This window comes from Haematobia irritans, chromosome 1 (genome assembly GCF_050003625.1).
Source record: "Haematobia irritans isolate KBUSLIRL chromosome 1, ASM5000362v1, whole genome shotgun sequence".
Classification (NCBI taxonomy): domain Eukaryota; kingdom Metazoa; phylum Arthropoda; class Insecta; order Diptera; family Muscidae; genus Haematobia; species Haematobia irritans.
This window is the reverse complement of record NC_134397.1, coordinates 247,103,029-247,119,678: the sequence shown is the minus strand read 5'-3', so window position 1 is coordinate 247,119,678 and position 16,650 is coordinate 247,103,029. Positions and strand designations below refer to the sequence as shown.

Sequence of the window (16,650 nt, the reverse complement as noted above, 5' to 3'; positions counted from 1 at the left end):
GGCCTCAAACCGAAAATTTAGAGGTATTCTAGTACCTTAAAGAGGTGTGGCGAAAATGGTGAGTATCGGTCCATGTTTTGATATAGCTCCCATATAGACCGATCTCCCGATTTTACTTCTTTCGCTTCTAGAATCCGTAGTTTTTATCTAATTTGCCTGAAACTGGAAATCTAGAGGTATTCTAGGAAAATAAAGAAATGTGCCGAAAATGGTGATTATCGGTCCATGTTTTGATATAGCCCCCATATAAACCGATCTCCCGATTTTACTTCTTGCGCTTCTAGAATCCGTATTTTTTATCCAATTTGCCTGAAATTGGAAATCTAGAGGTATTCTAGATGTGCCGAAAATTGTGATTATCGGTCCATGTTTTGATATAGCCCCCATACAGACCGATCTCCAGATTTACTTCTTGGGCTTCTAGAATCCGTAGCTTTTATCCAATTTGCTTGAAATTGGAAATCTAGAGGTATTCTAGGACCATGAAGAGGTGTGCAGAATATATTGAGTATCGGTACAGTTTTTGATACAGCCCCCTTATAAACCGGTCCTCCGATTTGGGGTCTAGATTCTAGAACTATAATTAAATGTGCTGAATACTGTGTGTTTCCTTCCATGTTTTGGTATAGCCCCCATACACCGAACTCCCGGTTTAACTCCTAGGGTTTCTAGAAATTGTAGTTTTTATACGATTTGCCACAAATTAAAAAAAATATAGTGGCATTTTAGACCCATAACAATGTGTATATGATTTAGTTTTATCGGTCCATTTGGTAAGTCCTCCATATAGACCGATTTCACTTATTGAGGGTATAGAAGGCGCACTGATCTGCTTGGGAAAATATGTGTCATCAAGGTTAGGTTAGGTTAGGTTAGGTGGCAGTCCGATGTATCAGGCTCACCTAGACTATTCAGCCCATTGTGATACCACATTGGTGAACTTCTCTCTTATCACTGAGTGCTGCCCGTTTCCATGTTAAGCTCAGGGGCCTCCTTTTTGTAGCCGAGTCCGAACGGCGTTCCACATTGCAGTGAAACCACTTAGAGAAGCTTTGAAACCCTCAGAAATGTCACCAGCATTACTGACGTGGGATAATCCACCGCTGAAAAACTTTTTGGTGTTCGGTCGAAGCAGGAGTCGAACCCACGACCTTGTGTATGCAAGGCGGGCATGCTAACCATTGCACCACGGTGGCTCCCAAAGTCTGTCATCAAATTCCCCCGGAAATTTTCAAAGGAAACTTTTATATTTGATTCATGGTGGTGGGTATTTAAGATTCGGCCCGGCCGAACTTACTACTGTATATACTTGTTTAAGTTCAATTAAAACTTTATTTGAAAAATATTGGAGTTTTTTTTTGTATATACACAGAAAGTATATACCGATTTTTTTAAACTAAAACGTTAACTGAATTTAAAAATATTTTTAATTAAAAATTTATTTGATTTTTTTAATTACAACAAAAATCAATCGCAAAAATTCATTATACCAAGTATGTTAAGTTTTTTAATGGCAATCATTTAAATGATTGAATCAATTAAATAATAATTGCATAAACTAATTTCATGATTGAATCATCGGTGTATGGCTAAGATTATATCGCTACACAGAAAAAAAAAATATCACAAAAATATTTCCAATTAAAAAGTTGATTGAAGTTGAGAATTTTTTCAATTAATAAATTAATTGATACAATAAACTTCTTCATCAAGATAGAAAAATTAGGTTAATTAAGTCAATGATTGAAAATTTTAAAATTTTTAATTAATTGATATTTTTTTAATCAAACTCTGAAGAACAAAAACTAGAAAATTAATTGGATCAATTAATTTCATGATTGAATCAGAAAAAAACTGTTTGTGTCTATATGTGCTATATACAAGTCCAAAAGGCGGACCATTGATAAGCTATATATGTGTAAACTTACATGCTTCCAAATATTGACATATGGGTGCCACAATTAATCGTGAGTTTGATGCTTTTTCGCACAATGTTAATAGCATATTGAAAACAGCATCAGCAGCTGTTTGTGGTTCATCGAGTAAGAATGTTGTAATTGCTGGTTGAGTACCATAAAGATCCGATGGTGACATTAATGTAAATGAAGAACTCGAACAATGAGATAATGAGCCCAGTAAACGTTTCATTGTTGGGAAATGACGCAAAACTATTGGACAAGAAGAAAAATAAAATGATTTTTAATATTGCAAAATAATTCGGATAATTCGAATCATATGTAAATACCAGTATCGGCTATGCATGGAGTTTTAACACGATGTCCTTCAATATTCAATTGTTCAGCTTTTGTTTCATCAGTTTGACATACACTTGTAAGTTCTTCTTCTTCGGGTATGGTAACATCCTGTAAATAGATAATGCGAAAAATGTCAATGTATGGGACTAAATATATTTCGAAATACTAATGTGTTCAGCAATAAATATTTTACAATAATATATATACACAGAAAAAAACAATATCATCAAAATTATTCTAATTAAATTTTTAATTGAATTTTAAAAAATATTCAATCAAAAAATTAATTGTATCAATCATTTTGTTTTTAATTGAAACAAAAGTCAATCACAAAAATTAATTGTATCAATTAAGTTTTCAAATACAACAAAATTCAATCGCAAAAATTTATTGTAACAACCAATTTTTTAATTGGAACACACAGAAAAAATATCACGAAAATAATAATAAATTAATGATTTTCCAATTAAAAATATAATTGAAGCTGAAAACTTTTTAAATTAAAAATTTATTTGATACAAACTTTATAAACTTTTTTATCAATGATTGAACATTTCATATTTGTTGATTAAACAATTAATTGATACAGTTAACATTTTAATCAAGATCAGAAGAGTCTGTTAAAATGTACCAAAAAATACTTGATTAAAAAATTAATTGATTTCATGAGCAAACTTTAATTGATTCAATTAAAATTGATGTGGATTAAACCCCAGCAACGAATACACAAGAAATTACTTCAAGCACACGCCACAAAATTCGAGTAGTATCATTTCTTTTTCATTGTCCATTTCTCAAACGAGTAAAATATAAACCTTGTAAATGGTGATACAGAACAAACAGTAGCCAATAAGACAAGCACCAAAACATGTTCTGAAGTATTCGTATGTAATCGGAATTCCAATTCCCTTCGTTTCATAACTTCCATGACTGTGTAGATGAAGTTATTTCGTTAGCCGCCGACCAGTTTTTGTCAGTCGAAGCCGCCGCCGAATATGTCGACTCATCTCGACGGAGGAAATGAGTCGACATTTCCGGCAAGTGCAGCCGCCTCAATTCCTACTTATCAGTGATTGATAGCAGCGTAGCTGGCGTATGTCCAATTTGCAACCAAGGGCCACACGACACACGTCATCTTTTCTCTTTCCGAACTAAATCAACCCGACTTACCACCAGATCACTCTGGACACACCCCACCTTAGTCGCAGAGTTACTCGATCTGGGGGCTAATCACGGCATTCGATATCGAATTCATAATCGTATCGAAAAAATTGTCGATACGATTAAAAGTTTGGATCACAGCATTCGATCGAAATTTGATGCAATTTCCCAAGCGTTGCCAACAGCAAAAAACGAAGCAGAGCAAAATGAAATGACAAAACTAAGTTAGTGTCACAAAATAGAATGTAGAAAAAAAAAACATGTTTTTGGAGGTTTCAAAGTAAAAAGTAAATTGTATTGCATTATATCTTATGGACCCATATCTCTTTTTACATTCCTCCGAATTCCTTCCTAATTGGAGGATGAGATGAATATAAAATAATTCGGCGACAAATAAGGAATAAAAGTGCACATTGTTAGTGGTGTAAGTACATGGGTTTGAAATGGTGTGCACTGTTAGAAAGTCACCTTTTGTAGGCTCAATGGACGATTTCGGCTGACGAAGGAGGCGTTCAAATGGAAAATAATTTTTGGTGGCATGTCAACGTCAATTTTATCACTTTGCAATTGTCTACCGTCTTAAAACTTTTTGCGAGTGGGAGCCTTCATAATTCACTATTCTTACAAGGTGGTCCAGAAGCGTTATGTTGTCACGGAATGGTACGGTATTTGGTCGATCACAATCTCTTGGATATCGATCTAGCATGTGCGCTTTATATATGGTTCTTTGCCAAGCTAGAATGCTCGCTGCGAACTCGACTATGACCAATTTTTGTTTAACTTTTATTGGAGTTGCATTGGTCCTACATATTAAAAATATGTTCATTATATGTAAATTTACAACAAACTAGCAACAATTCGAACTAAAACTAATATATTTTCTATTCCTATATGGCGAAAACAATGTAAAAAACAAGTGAAAATGTTTTACGATTGCAATTTACCAATTGAAAAAATTGTCGATCAAAAAAACTCGATATCGACTCCCGTGATCCGAAAAATTTAGATTTCGATCAAAAGTTCTCGATATCGAATGCCGTGATTAGCCCCCTGGCCACAAGCTGAAGTACCAAAGCGTATAACATAAAATGGATGAAATCACAATAAACTGTTACAACAACAACTCATCTCGACTCAAAATTAGCCGCCAATTAATCAAAAATATTGATATAAATCAGAAAAATTTATTAATAAATGTTGTATTTTTTGTCAAAATGTTTAACTTTCCACCCAAAATCCGTCAGTATCAAGTTGCTATAATAATTTTACAAAAATTTAGCTCTGATTGAAATGGAAAGGTGTTTGTAAGATTGGTTGTACAACTAACCTCATGACCATTCGGATAACTCCAAATTGTTTTTATAATGGATAAATGCCCGCGGCCAAATAGACAAATTTATATCGGCTTAGCCGTCAAGTCGCCGCCGGAGGTAAAAAAATTAGTGTCAACCGCCGCCGACAAAAATGGGTCAGCTTCATTCTCTGTTCTCAACTGTAAGAGTATGCAACATACACACAATCTCCATACCTATTTTGTTTGTTGGTGGCTATTTGAAACACATAAAAACTAAAAAGCACAGACCCGCTAACAGCCTGCATTCACTGAAGTCTGCCAATCAACTGATCGACGATTGGGTTTGTTTTTGGGTTGATAGTTACTTCGTGTCACATACGAAGTTTCGTCAAAGCAAAATATTCTATCTTCACTAAAAATGTTATGTTTTACTCGTAGTGAAGTAGTGACGATTACAACCAGTGTTGCCAGTATTTTTCTGGCTCTTGTCCCCAAATTATGATGTTTACGTTCCCAAAAATCCCCAAATTACATTTAAATTCTTCACAAAAATAATATAATTTGATAACTTGTTTTTTTTTTTTTTAATAAAGAAAAAGGCTCTGCTGCAGAAAATCAGTAATAATTTAAAAATTAACATTCTGTCAAACCCAGCAACCTGCAATAAGATCAAGATTTCGAACCACAATACCAAGAGGCTGGTTATCGTCTTCCAAATGCTGGAGATATGAAAAAGGCAGTTCGGTCATCTTGTATTTATGAACGAAAATTTACTTCTAAATATTTTAATTATTTTTTTTTATTTTATTCATTTAATCAACCAACGCCTCTATGGACTAAATGTTGATAGATTTGATACAATTCAAAGCAAATTGCTTAAAACTAACTCTTAACCTAACCTAGCGCACAATCTTTTAATAAAAAGTAAATTTGAACTAATATTTGAAAAAACAAATATTAGTTCAAATTTACTTTTTTTGGGCTTTGACGAGCCCAACAAAGTACTATGTCAAATGTTCGAGAAATGTAATAAGAGTTTACGCTTAAATGAGGAAGGGCTAGATGAGAATTTTTTTAGATTGTGAGGCAGTAAATTCCATAACCTTGCCACACGCACTGAGAAAGAACGTTCAAGCACTACATGGGAGAAGTGCTCAATAAGAACCTGCCAGTTTCTACTAGAGTTCAAGAAAGTTATAGAATTAAAAAGATACAAAGGAAGACCATACTTGACAACACAGAAGAAAAAATAAATACACCCAAATCGCAAGAAGTTGTCAAACGAACAACCTAAGAGACGAGAAGCATACATTCCATAATTATCACGAGCATGCCTGCCATAAACGAACCTCAAGATGTTGTGAAAGCAAATATTAAGTTTACGTAAATTAATATAGTTAGTGCCTGTGTAAACTTCAAGACCATAAAGTAAGCTTGGCATGAGCAGTGCATGGGCAAGCCTAAATCTGACTGTTTCAGGCATAACAACGTTAAGACTGTAAAGACGTGTAAGAGTAAAGTTAACTTTAGAACATACATGAGCTATGTGACTAGTAAAACTTAAATCAGAATCGATCTCATATCCCAAACAGGATACACGCTCAGAACAATAAACTTCTGTACCTTTCTATTTCTATTCTATTCAAGTAGTATAATTGGGTGGTAGACACGTTGCCAAAGTTGGTCGAATTCTGTTTGATAGATTGGTAGAATTGTTGATGTTTTGGTGGATTTTGCAAACAAGTGCTTCATAAATTTTCTATAGAAATAAAATACTAACAAAATTTTCTATAGAAATAAAATTTTGGCAAAATTTTCTGTATAGAAATAAAATTTTGAAAAACTTTTCTATAGAAATAAACTTCTGACAAAATTTTCTATAGAAATAAAATTTTGGCAAAATTTTCTATAAAGAAATAAAATTTTGACAAAATTTTCTACAGAAATAAAATTTTGGCAAAATTGTCCATAGAAATACAATTTTTTCAAAATTGTCTATAGAAATAGAATTTTGACAAAATTGTCTATAGAAATAAAATATTATTGACAAATTTTCCTATAGAAATAAAATTTTGTTAAAAAAGTTTAACCCAATTACTCGAAAAATCCCAAATCCCCAAGTCCCCAACTCAGAAATTTCGTCCCCATTTACGAAAAAATATCCCCAAATTTGGGGAAAAAATCCCCAATACTAGCAACACTGATTACAACAAAACCAAAACATTGAAAAGAATTGCATAACGATTCCTTTTGAATGTGATGGCTCTGCAATGCTTGACATTGTAATCGCTTTAAAGTGTTTCTGTGCTATACATTTATCGAAATATTCGAAGTATTTGTGGAGTGTATTGCCTTCACTAGAATATCGATTAAATATATAACAACTTTCAAACACTTTCTTTAATGACTTCGTATTTTTAAAAATTGATTCTTTCAAATAAATTTGATTACACATTAAAAAAAAATATCCATAATATTTTTTAACTTAGTCTTCCGAGTTTGATTAAATGTTAATTATATCTATTAATTTTTTAATTAAACATTTAATAATTTTCAATCGTTGATATAATTGCCTTAAGGTTTCTAGTTTGATTAAAAAGATAATTGTAATAGTTTTCAGCCTTCAATTAACTTTTCAATTGGAAATATTTTTTTTTTTTTCAGTGTGATTGAAGACATTTCATTTAAATATTGATTTCGTGATTGAAAACAAAATGTTTACGGTTTTATTAGAGCCCAAGCGGCTTAAATTTGGTGTTCGGCAAAAATGGCGAGTAGCCGTACGACCTTTCTAACTCTTATATCTTTGGATTTTTTCATATATTACAACGAATTATTTTCTTATTTAAATATATTTTGTAATTTTAAAAATCGACTAACGACTTTTGAATTTTCGAAAAATCGAACTTGAATTGAAAGGTGAATATAAATCGCTCACTTTATGCTGAAAAGTAGAGCGCCATCTATCTGTCAGGTCGGGACCTATTTGATTTAGACCCAAAGAAATTTGTTAGTAGAAACGGCAGAAAAGTCAGCTAAAACAGCAAGTCTGCTGAAATAGGGAAAGCAATCAATGTTTGCTGAAATAGCAAACATTTTCTGCTATTTTTTAAGCTCGATTACACTAAAAACTGTTTTAGTTTGGCTGAAACAAATAAAAATGATTGATACCACAGAAGGTTACCTTGTGTTAAATTTGAGTAAGATCTGATAATAAATGAGGCCTCTATGGTCAAAAATATGGTTATTAGGGGCAAATTTTTGAAAATCGTGTAATACATATATGTGGGAGCTATATCTAAATCTGTTAGCTGATGGCCTCTGTAGCCAATGTTACTATTGTAATATTATTCTTATATTATACTATAAGTCTAATTATGTAAATAAATAAATAAATAAATCTAAATCTGAGCCGATTTTGATAACATTTGGCAGGTTTGATTGATGCAATAGAAGGTTATCTTGTGCTAGATTTTAGTAAGATCGGGTGATAAATGATAATATACAGGTCGAGATATGCCATAAGTTAATTTTATCCATGTCTAAGAGACTTGAAGCAGTCCTTAAAAATCCCGGTGAATATACAGGATATTAGCGACCTAGTTTGATGCTTAGTGCAAACTCTAATTTTAATGTAAAAATTCTTGTATTATTTTCATGTTTTTTCATATACACCTATTTTACTGTCCACATAAAATTCGATAATTTTTTGAAATTTAATTTATTTTAAGTTATTATTTAGTCCTATCTGAATTCTAAACTAAGTTTTAAATACACGACATATGTCTACTTTATAAATAATTCCGAAATATTGAATAAAAAACATAAAATAGAAAAACCATGGCCTTATTTAAAAAAAAAAAAATCTTACACCTATTTTTCTGTCCACATGTGTATATGGAAGCTATATCTAAATCTGAACCGATATCGATGAAATTTTGCACACTTGAAGGGTGATGAAAAAGATTACTTTTTGACAAATTTGACGATAATCGGTTAGTAAAAAAGCGCAACGTAACGCCATTTGTCGAAATCGGGCGATACATATATATGGGAGCTATATCTAAATTTAATCCAATTTCTTCCAAATTCAATAGCGTTCGTCGTTGTACACAAAAAAACACCCTGTGCCAAATTTCATCAAAATCGGTTAATAATTGCGACCGGAATCCTGCGAACAACGGACGGACACCAAGCGCTAGATCGACTCAGGATGTGATTCTGAGTCGATCGGTATATATTTTATGGGGTCTAAAATCAATATTTTTGGTAGGCACATTTTTTTGGCAGATCAAAGTTATTATACCCTGACCACTATGTGGTTTAGGGTATAATAAGGTTTTTTTTTTTTAATTTGTTAAAATTTTATAAAAAGGCTTCGACCGTGATGAATTGATAGTAATTGGAGCAAATTTCTGCTAGGTCTGCCGCTAACATTGTATGATATTATTATGGTTTTCGTTCACTTTAATTTATAATTATTATTACAATTAAAAACTTACAATCAATTGTCGCGGCAATTCTGTCTGTATCAAAGATGAGCATAACCTCAAAAGGCTTATGATTAATGAGCTATCCGAAATAGGGCAATTTTGCTTTGAATGATCGGATCCAAGTACATTGGCAAATAAACTGCTAAATGAATTTCCTGTATTATTGGTATCAGAAGTACGTTGACATTGAAGTTTATCACCATTGGAAATATTATTGAATACCAAAAATGCTAAAGGAAAAAATTGGAAAAAGTCATTTAAAAATCATTAAGGAAAATTCTTGCAGAAATATTATTACTTACAGACACATTCGATTATATTCAACGATATATTTAGATCAGCCTTGTCATTAGGCATTATCAATAGATCACGTACCAATTGACTTTGGGCATCTATGGGACCTAATTGATTACTGATGGCACCTCCTGGCTGTACCAACTGTAGTATCACATGCAAAAGTGTGTCTTTTAGTTTACGCTTGCAAGATATAACACCATCGGTGGATTCTCCTTTGCGATGTAGCCAATGGACCAACTCATGTAAATGTTTGCAAATAGTAGGACCAGCCTGATAATAGAATAATGAATTTAATAATATAATAAACAAAAAACGAAATTACGCAAAATAAAATAAACTTACACAACGATTTGTAATTATAACCGAACTCATGCCATAGCCAGAGAAAAATCGCAATAACATTTTCTCAAAGTTTTCATCATTTACAATCACCTCATTGATGCGGGTTCTATCAGCATCTTCTTGACCACTTGTTTGAGAATTACATGCCAACAATAGACATTGGAAACCCAAACACCATGTTCTAAGTTTTACATCATTATACCAGGCCAAGGCCAATAAGAGACCTTGTATGGCATTAGCTCCAAAGGGTATTTTAGGGACATCCGTATTCGAAATTCCCGAATTATATGGTTTATCAGCCAACTCTCCATTCAATGTTAGCCACATTTGTAATACTTGTTCAAGATGTACCCAAGTTTCCTATAAAAAATCAACAACAAAAAACTTATGTCATCTAATTCTCAGAACATTTCATAAGTCCATTTTACCTCCAAATGTAGATCTGCCAAAATACAATCGAAAACATTCTTAAACATGGTGTAGGTATTAACACCACAATTATATTCTGGTCCCGACCACATATCAGCTACATAGTCTGGCCAAACTGCTACTTCGGGTGATGTTGTCTTAAATTCACTTGCTGCTATCTGAGGCAATGAGGAGTACATATCCAAAGAGGAGACTATTGTTATTCTTCGAAGGCCTGTCTCGACATTTAAGTCGAGACCAATATCTAAACGTGAATCCATAGCACTCGATATAGATTTGCAAAAATAGTTGACTGTATTTTTGTTCATATTGCTGTTATCCTTCTTCGCCACAGATTTGCTACGTTCCATTACATCGATATCATTAAGAATATCATCAAATTCTGTATCCTCGCATTCAATAAGCGATGGTAAATAGGGATATTTAACACCTACGTAATCGAGATGTTTCGTTATAATTTTGAAAAAAAAAAAATATTTGTCTTCAAATTAACACACACTCACCATCTGAATAGGGAATTTCGTTACTGGTTGATTGTGAAGAGCCCATATTTTGAGACATATAGAGTGCTAAATAGAAATTATTAAATAAATATATTATATAATAGATCTAGACCGATAATTTAGCGGGGGGAAATAATAAAAGGTAATAATAATTTTTATTTTGATGTCCAATAAATTGCAGATTATTTCAAAACGTCGTATCCGCGTTCTCTGACTCAAAGACACGCTACAATTTATCTCGGCCAAAGTTCTAGACGTCATCAATAGCTCTATGGTATTATAGATGCTCGATTCCGATGGAATTTCCATATTGATGTGGAAGTACCTCAGGATTCTCCGGAAATTGAGTACCTAACCAGATTCCGCAATTTGTCCTTGGATACATTAGAAAGAGCGTTTTCTAACACAACCAGGTAATGACTCGAACAATGACGAGTCGTACTTTCTAGAGCTGTGCACGTGAGTAATATTTTACTCACGCTAACGCACACTCACGACGGAAAAATCTTACTCACGCACGATATTGTTTGGTTGGACTCACGCTCACGCACGAGATGTCGTGACGAATAATTTGATGGCTAATTTACTTTAGGTACGAGTTTGAAAGCATGAACATGATTAAAATCGAGAGCGCTATTAAACTCTTAACATCCCAGATGTCACTAAAATTGTAAATGAATTCATCGTGTAAGCGTTTCATGTCCGTGGGCATGATTTTTTAGTGAGCGTATTTTTCCGAAATTCGTTACTCACGCACACTCACGAACAAATTTCGTGATTCATGCTCACGCACGACTATTGCTTTGTTAATCAAGCACTCTGACGCCGTAGCCATCAGCCTCACCTCCTCACGCGTGAGTCACGAAATTTTTAGTGATTTACGACACGTGCGCACCTCTAGCACATACCCATCTCCTTTCTGTAGCCGGGTGGAGAAGTTCCCAACCATCACCATATATCCCTGAATTATATGCCATCACCATATATTACAGGATGATACTTTGTGGCACTTGACCTAATGGGCTACAAATCTCGTAGACATCGCTTCCACCGAGGGGGTGAAACGTTGGGTCTTAATTAATTAATACGTGCAGACTTGAATCGTAGAAGAGTCATCCGCCAAAACCACTGCTAAACCGACACCGGTTAATTGAATTCAATTGCACAACGCGAAACCGGAATGAGAAAAATTTGACATTTTCACTTAATTGCGAAGCCCGGTTTTGGCCATCTACTTTGTCATATGTTTCTTCCGATGTTCCGAACGCAAAAACCGGGTTTTGACCATCGGTTAACCGGTTCTCAGTATTATAATGGGATTTCTTTCTACTTTGTCATATGTTTCTTCTGAAGTTCCGAACGCAAAAACTCATTTAAAAATGGTTATTTGGAGACTGTTATCCTGTTTTTTTTATACCCTCCACCATAGGATGGAGGGTAACTAACTGCCATTTCGTTTGTAACACATCGAAATATTGCTCTAAGACCCCATAAAGTATATATAAAGGGTGATACGGTCAAAATTTGGTCAAGGGAAAACGCGTGTAAATCAGTGAAATCGTTTATTTAAAAAATCAAATTAAATTTCTTTTTCAAGTTCAATTAGTATAAAATTCAGGAAAAATATTCAGTTAGGCTTTCGCTTTTCCAAATCCGAATTGCCGGGCCTCACGCTTGACACCTGCCATCAGATTTTGTACAGCCACCTTGCCCACCTTCTTCGCCGCAGAAAGCCAGTTTGCCTAGAACTGCTGCTCGTCCTTAGCAGTTTTTTTGGTCTTCTTTAGGTTCCGCTTGACAATAGCCCAGTATTTCTCAATTGGGCGGAGCTCTGGCGTGTTGGGAGGGTTCTTGTCCTTGGGAACCACCTGCACGTTGTTGGCGGCGTACCACTCCATGGCTTTTTTACCGTAATGGCAAGATACCAAATCCGGCCAAAACAGTACGGAACAACCGTGTTTCTTCAGGAAAGGCAGCAGACGTTTATTCAAACACTCTTTCACGTAAATTTCTTGGTTGACAGTCCGGAAGCTATGAAAATGCTGCTTTTCAAGCCACAAGTACAGATGGCTTGCCAAACCAGATATTTCTTTGCGAACTTTGACAGTTTTATGTGCTTGAAAATATCTGCCACCTTTCCCCTTTCTTTTACCGTATAAAACTCCTTTGGCCGCTTTGGCCGTCGTATTTTGTTTATCATCGCGATTTGGAGTCACTACCTTCTTGTAAGTCGATAGTCCGGCTCGTTTTTTGGCTTGATGCACGGTTGTAGACGATACACCCAGAGAGAGGTTAGGGTTTCGCTTGAAACTACCGGAAACTCTCTTTGTCGTCTCAGCAGCTTGCAGTTTTCGATTTCCCCCCGATCCAGACTTCCTGGCTGTCGACAAACGTTCCCCAAACACTTTAATTACATTTGTAACGGTTGATTTGGCAACTTTTAGCGATTTTGACAGCTTTGCGTGCGAGTAGCTCGGATTTTCGCGAAGCGCGAGCAAAATTTGGATACGCTGCTCTTCTTGCTTGGACGGCATTTTGACAACTGAATAGTGAATTCCAAAATCAAAATAGGAGCAACATTCTACACACACACCTTCAAAATGAGGGGTGTTCAGGTTTTTTAAATGCAAAATTGAAAGAAATACGTCAAGTTTATATTGACCAAATTTTGACCGTATCACCCTTTATATTCTGGGTCGTGGTGAAATTCTGAGTCGATCTAAGCATGTCCGTCTGTTGAAATCACGCTAACTTCCGAACGACACAAGCACATATAAACTGACGCTCAAATTTGGCTTGCGGAGCCTCTTGGAGGAGCAAAATTCATCCGATCCGGTTGAAATTTGGTTCATGGTGTTAGTATATGGTCTCTAACAGCCATGCAAAAATTGGTCCATATCGGTCCATAATTATATATAGCCCCCATATAAACTGACCCCTAGATTTGGTTTGCGGAGCCTCTTTGAGGAGCAAATTTCATCCGATCCGGTTCGAATTTGGTACGTGGTGTTAGTATATGGCCTTTAACGAACATGCAAAAGTTGGGCCATATCGGTCCATACTTATATATAGCCCCCATATAAACCAATCCCCCGATTTGTCAAAATTTTATTTCTATAGAAAGTTTTGTCAAGATTTTATTTCCATAGAAAATTTTTCAAAATTTTATTTCTATAGAAAATTTCTCAAAATTTTATTTCTATAGAAAATTTTTCAAGATTTTATTTCTATAGAAAATTTTGTCAAAATTTTATTTCTATAGAAAATTTTGTCAAGATTTTATTTCTATAGAAAATTTTGTCAAAATTTTATTATTATAGAAAATTTTGTCAAGATTTTATTTCTATAGAAAATTTTGTCAAAATTTTATTTCTATAGAAAATTTTGTCAAAATTTTATTACTATAGAAAATTTTGTCAAAATTTTATTTCTATAGAAAATTTTGTCAAAATTTTATTTCTATAGAAAATTTTGTCAAAATTTTATTTCTATAGAAAATTTTGTCAAAATTTTATTTCTATAGATCTTCTCGTTTAAGTTTTTAAGCAGCGGGAAGACGAATAGAATTCAATCGTCTACAGAAAAATCTAACGTTTCAAACGAGCTTCGACCCGCCCGAATCCAGCACCGTTTTTATGTGGTGATTCATGTGATTTATATAAAAAACGTTTTTCTGTTCAATATCATATATGGAAACAAGGGAATGTGAAACATCATTTAGAAGAAATCTATGCCCTATTTGTACTCACATGCATAATCAGCAAACAAGTCCTTAGATTCTTGAAAACCATCCATTGGTCTTTGACCATCATTGGTGGGTGTTGCATCATTATCCTTGTAATGTCTATCAGCATCCAAGAGATCCTAAAAGTTTTTAACACATTAGGCCAAATTAAGCACAAATTACTAATCACCCGAGATATACCTGTAAAAGACAAGTAATGGCATGGACAGCCCAAGGCTGTTGTTGATCATTCCACACAGCCATACGAATAAGATGTTCCAATTGATTGATGGTAATTATTTTGGATAATTGAACTGCTGGTCGACAAGCAGATACCAATCGAGCAATTACCTAAGATTTTATAATGAATATAAAATGTATATAAATGTAAAAACTCTTCCAAAAAAACAAAAACTTACTTTGCATGTTAGCAAAAATTGATCCATGTTGCATGTAAAATCCATTTCCAGCAGTAATGCTATTAAACCTCGTATAACAATTAATATATTATTAAGTCTTATATTCTTAAGACCTTTGTCGAAGTTATTTTCAGGTTCTTGCTGAGGATCTTTGCTAGGTTTGGGTAGCATGCTGCTTTTACTAGACTTATTAGAGGATTTCGGTTTACCTGTAAGCTCCATAAATATACCTGGATGCTATGAGTACAAATTTTTATATATATATAATATATTGGGCGAGCAAGTAAACCAATTAATAATCTAAAATACCTCATTTTGAATCATATAGATTTTCTTTCCCCAATCTGTGTAGGGTTGGGCACTATATTTATTTTGCTGGACTATGCGTTTCTTGAAGCATCTCAATTGTTTGCCTGAACTATTCGATGATTGGCCTCTTGTTTTGGCAAAGTCAGTCTCACAACTCATAAAGTCCCATCGATTGGCAGCTGTGGGTGGCGAACCATTAGATAATTTACTCTTACCAATAAATCCATATCGAGAAGTCTTACATTTATCCTTACGATCATCCAAACAAACCGACAGGAATAAAAGCAACCATGTGATCAACTGTAAATCGGATTTGGTACACAAACTACCACCGCTTGATGTTTCGGCATTGGACATATTTAGACCAGAACTGGTAGCTTCTTGATATCGTGGTGAAATTGGTGCTAATTGTTTGGCTAAGGTTTTTAGAATAGCATCGATAACTATGGACCGACAGTTACCCATTGATATACTACGTCTTCCCAAGTAGGTTAATAAAAAGAAAATTCTATAAAACAAAACAGTTTTAGCAAAAAATCAGAGAAAATTTTAATAAATATTCTATCTTACCGATCTTGTGGGAAAATTTTGCTATTCTGTGAGGAAAACAATGTACAAAATATATTGGCCAAAAAATCTCCCCACCAACTTTGAACGCAACACATGCGAACCAATAGTGAACAAGTAGCCAATTGTATATGGGCATCCCCATAGACAACAAATGAATTGAACAACATATTGGCCACATCGACAGTAAAAAGTTGCTGCATTGCCATCATATCCTAGAAAAAAATTAAGATTTATTATTGGACCCTTTTCGATTGGCATTTAGTAGTTGGTAATTAGATTAGGTGGCAGCCCTGAGATCCTGATGCATCCACTTAGACTATCAAGTCCATTGGTGAATTGGTAATTACCTTTAAGCTATATTCAATGGAAAAATTGAGTAATATTTCAATCAAAGCCTGTCCCAGAACACGTAGTTTATCTCGTGATGCCATACGTAATGCCTGTGATGGATCAATTGGCGTCTCAGTAGCTTCTCCGGTGCTGGGCTTCAAAGCTGATTCCAAACGGTTAATGACATTACGTATTACATTAATTTCATGTTGGAGTACAATACATTCCTGAAAAACAAGAACCAAAAGAATAATTTATTTATTGCACTTTTATAGGTAATAAAAAATATATGGGCCACCATTTATAGGTCAATTAATTAAATGAATATAATTTGTAAACAACTATTTTAAAGAGTCGTTCGTTATTAGCACGGGAAAATATCACAAAATTTTTCCCAATAATATTTTCTTATAAATTAATTTATTTTCAAATGATATTTTAATTGAAATTGGAAAAAATTGGAACGTTTGTCATATAATTTATATTATATTTTATAATTTGAGTTCAATTCTTTCCAATTCATT

The 16,650-nt window shown here is 34.0% G+C and overlaps 1 protein-coding gene across 1 annotated transcript in view; it reads right to left on the bottom strand.

The window, feature by feature from the left end:
* Positions 1-16,650, bottom strand: part of Bruce (BIR repeat containing ubiquitin-conjugating enzyme) — a 66,341-nt gene that overhangs the window by 26,504 nt on the left and 23,187 nt on the right. Inside the window, exons 13-26 of the mRNA XM_075288458.1 lie at positions 16,144-16,353; positions 15,797-16,008; positions 15,469-15,734; positions 15,227-15,405; positions 14,918-15,154; positions 14,700-14,849; positions 14,524-14,638; positions 10,775-10,840; positions 10,271-10,701; positions 9,843-10,202; positions 9,506-9,770; positions 9,213-9,433; positions 2,246-2,363; positions 1,929-2,168 (exon numbers count right to left, since the gene is read on the bottom strand). Coding sequence (XP_075144573.1) covers positions 1,929-2,168; positions 2,246-2,363; positions 9,213-9,433; positions 9,506-9,770; positions 9,843-10,202; positions 10,271-10,701; positions 10,775-10,840; positions 14,524-14,638; positions 14,700-14,849; positions 14,918-15,154; positions 15,227-15,405; positions 15,469-15,734; positions 15,797-16,008; positions 16,144-16,353 — 3,070 coding nt within the window. The remainder of the gene's footprint in view (positions 1-1,928; positions 2,169-2,245; positions 2,364-9,212; positions 9,434-9,505; positions 9,771-9,842; positions 10,203-10,270; positions 10,702-10,774; positions 10,841-14,523; positions 14,639-14,699; positions 14,850-14,917; positions 15,155-15,226; positions 15,406-15,468; positions 15,735-15,796; positions 16,009-16,143; positions 16,354-16,650) is intronic.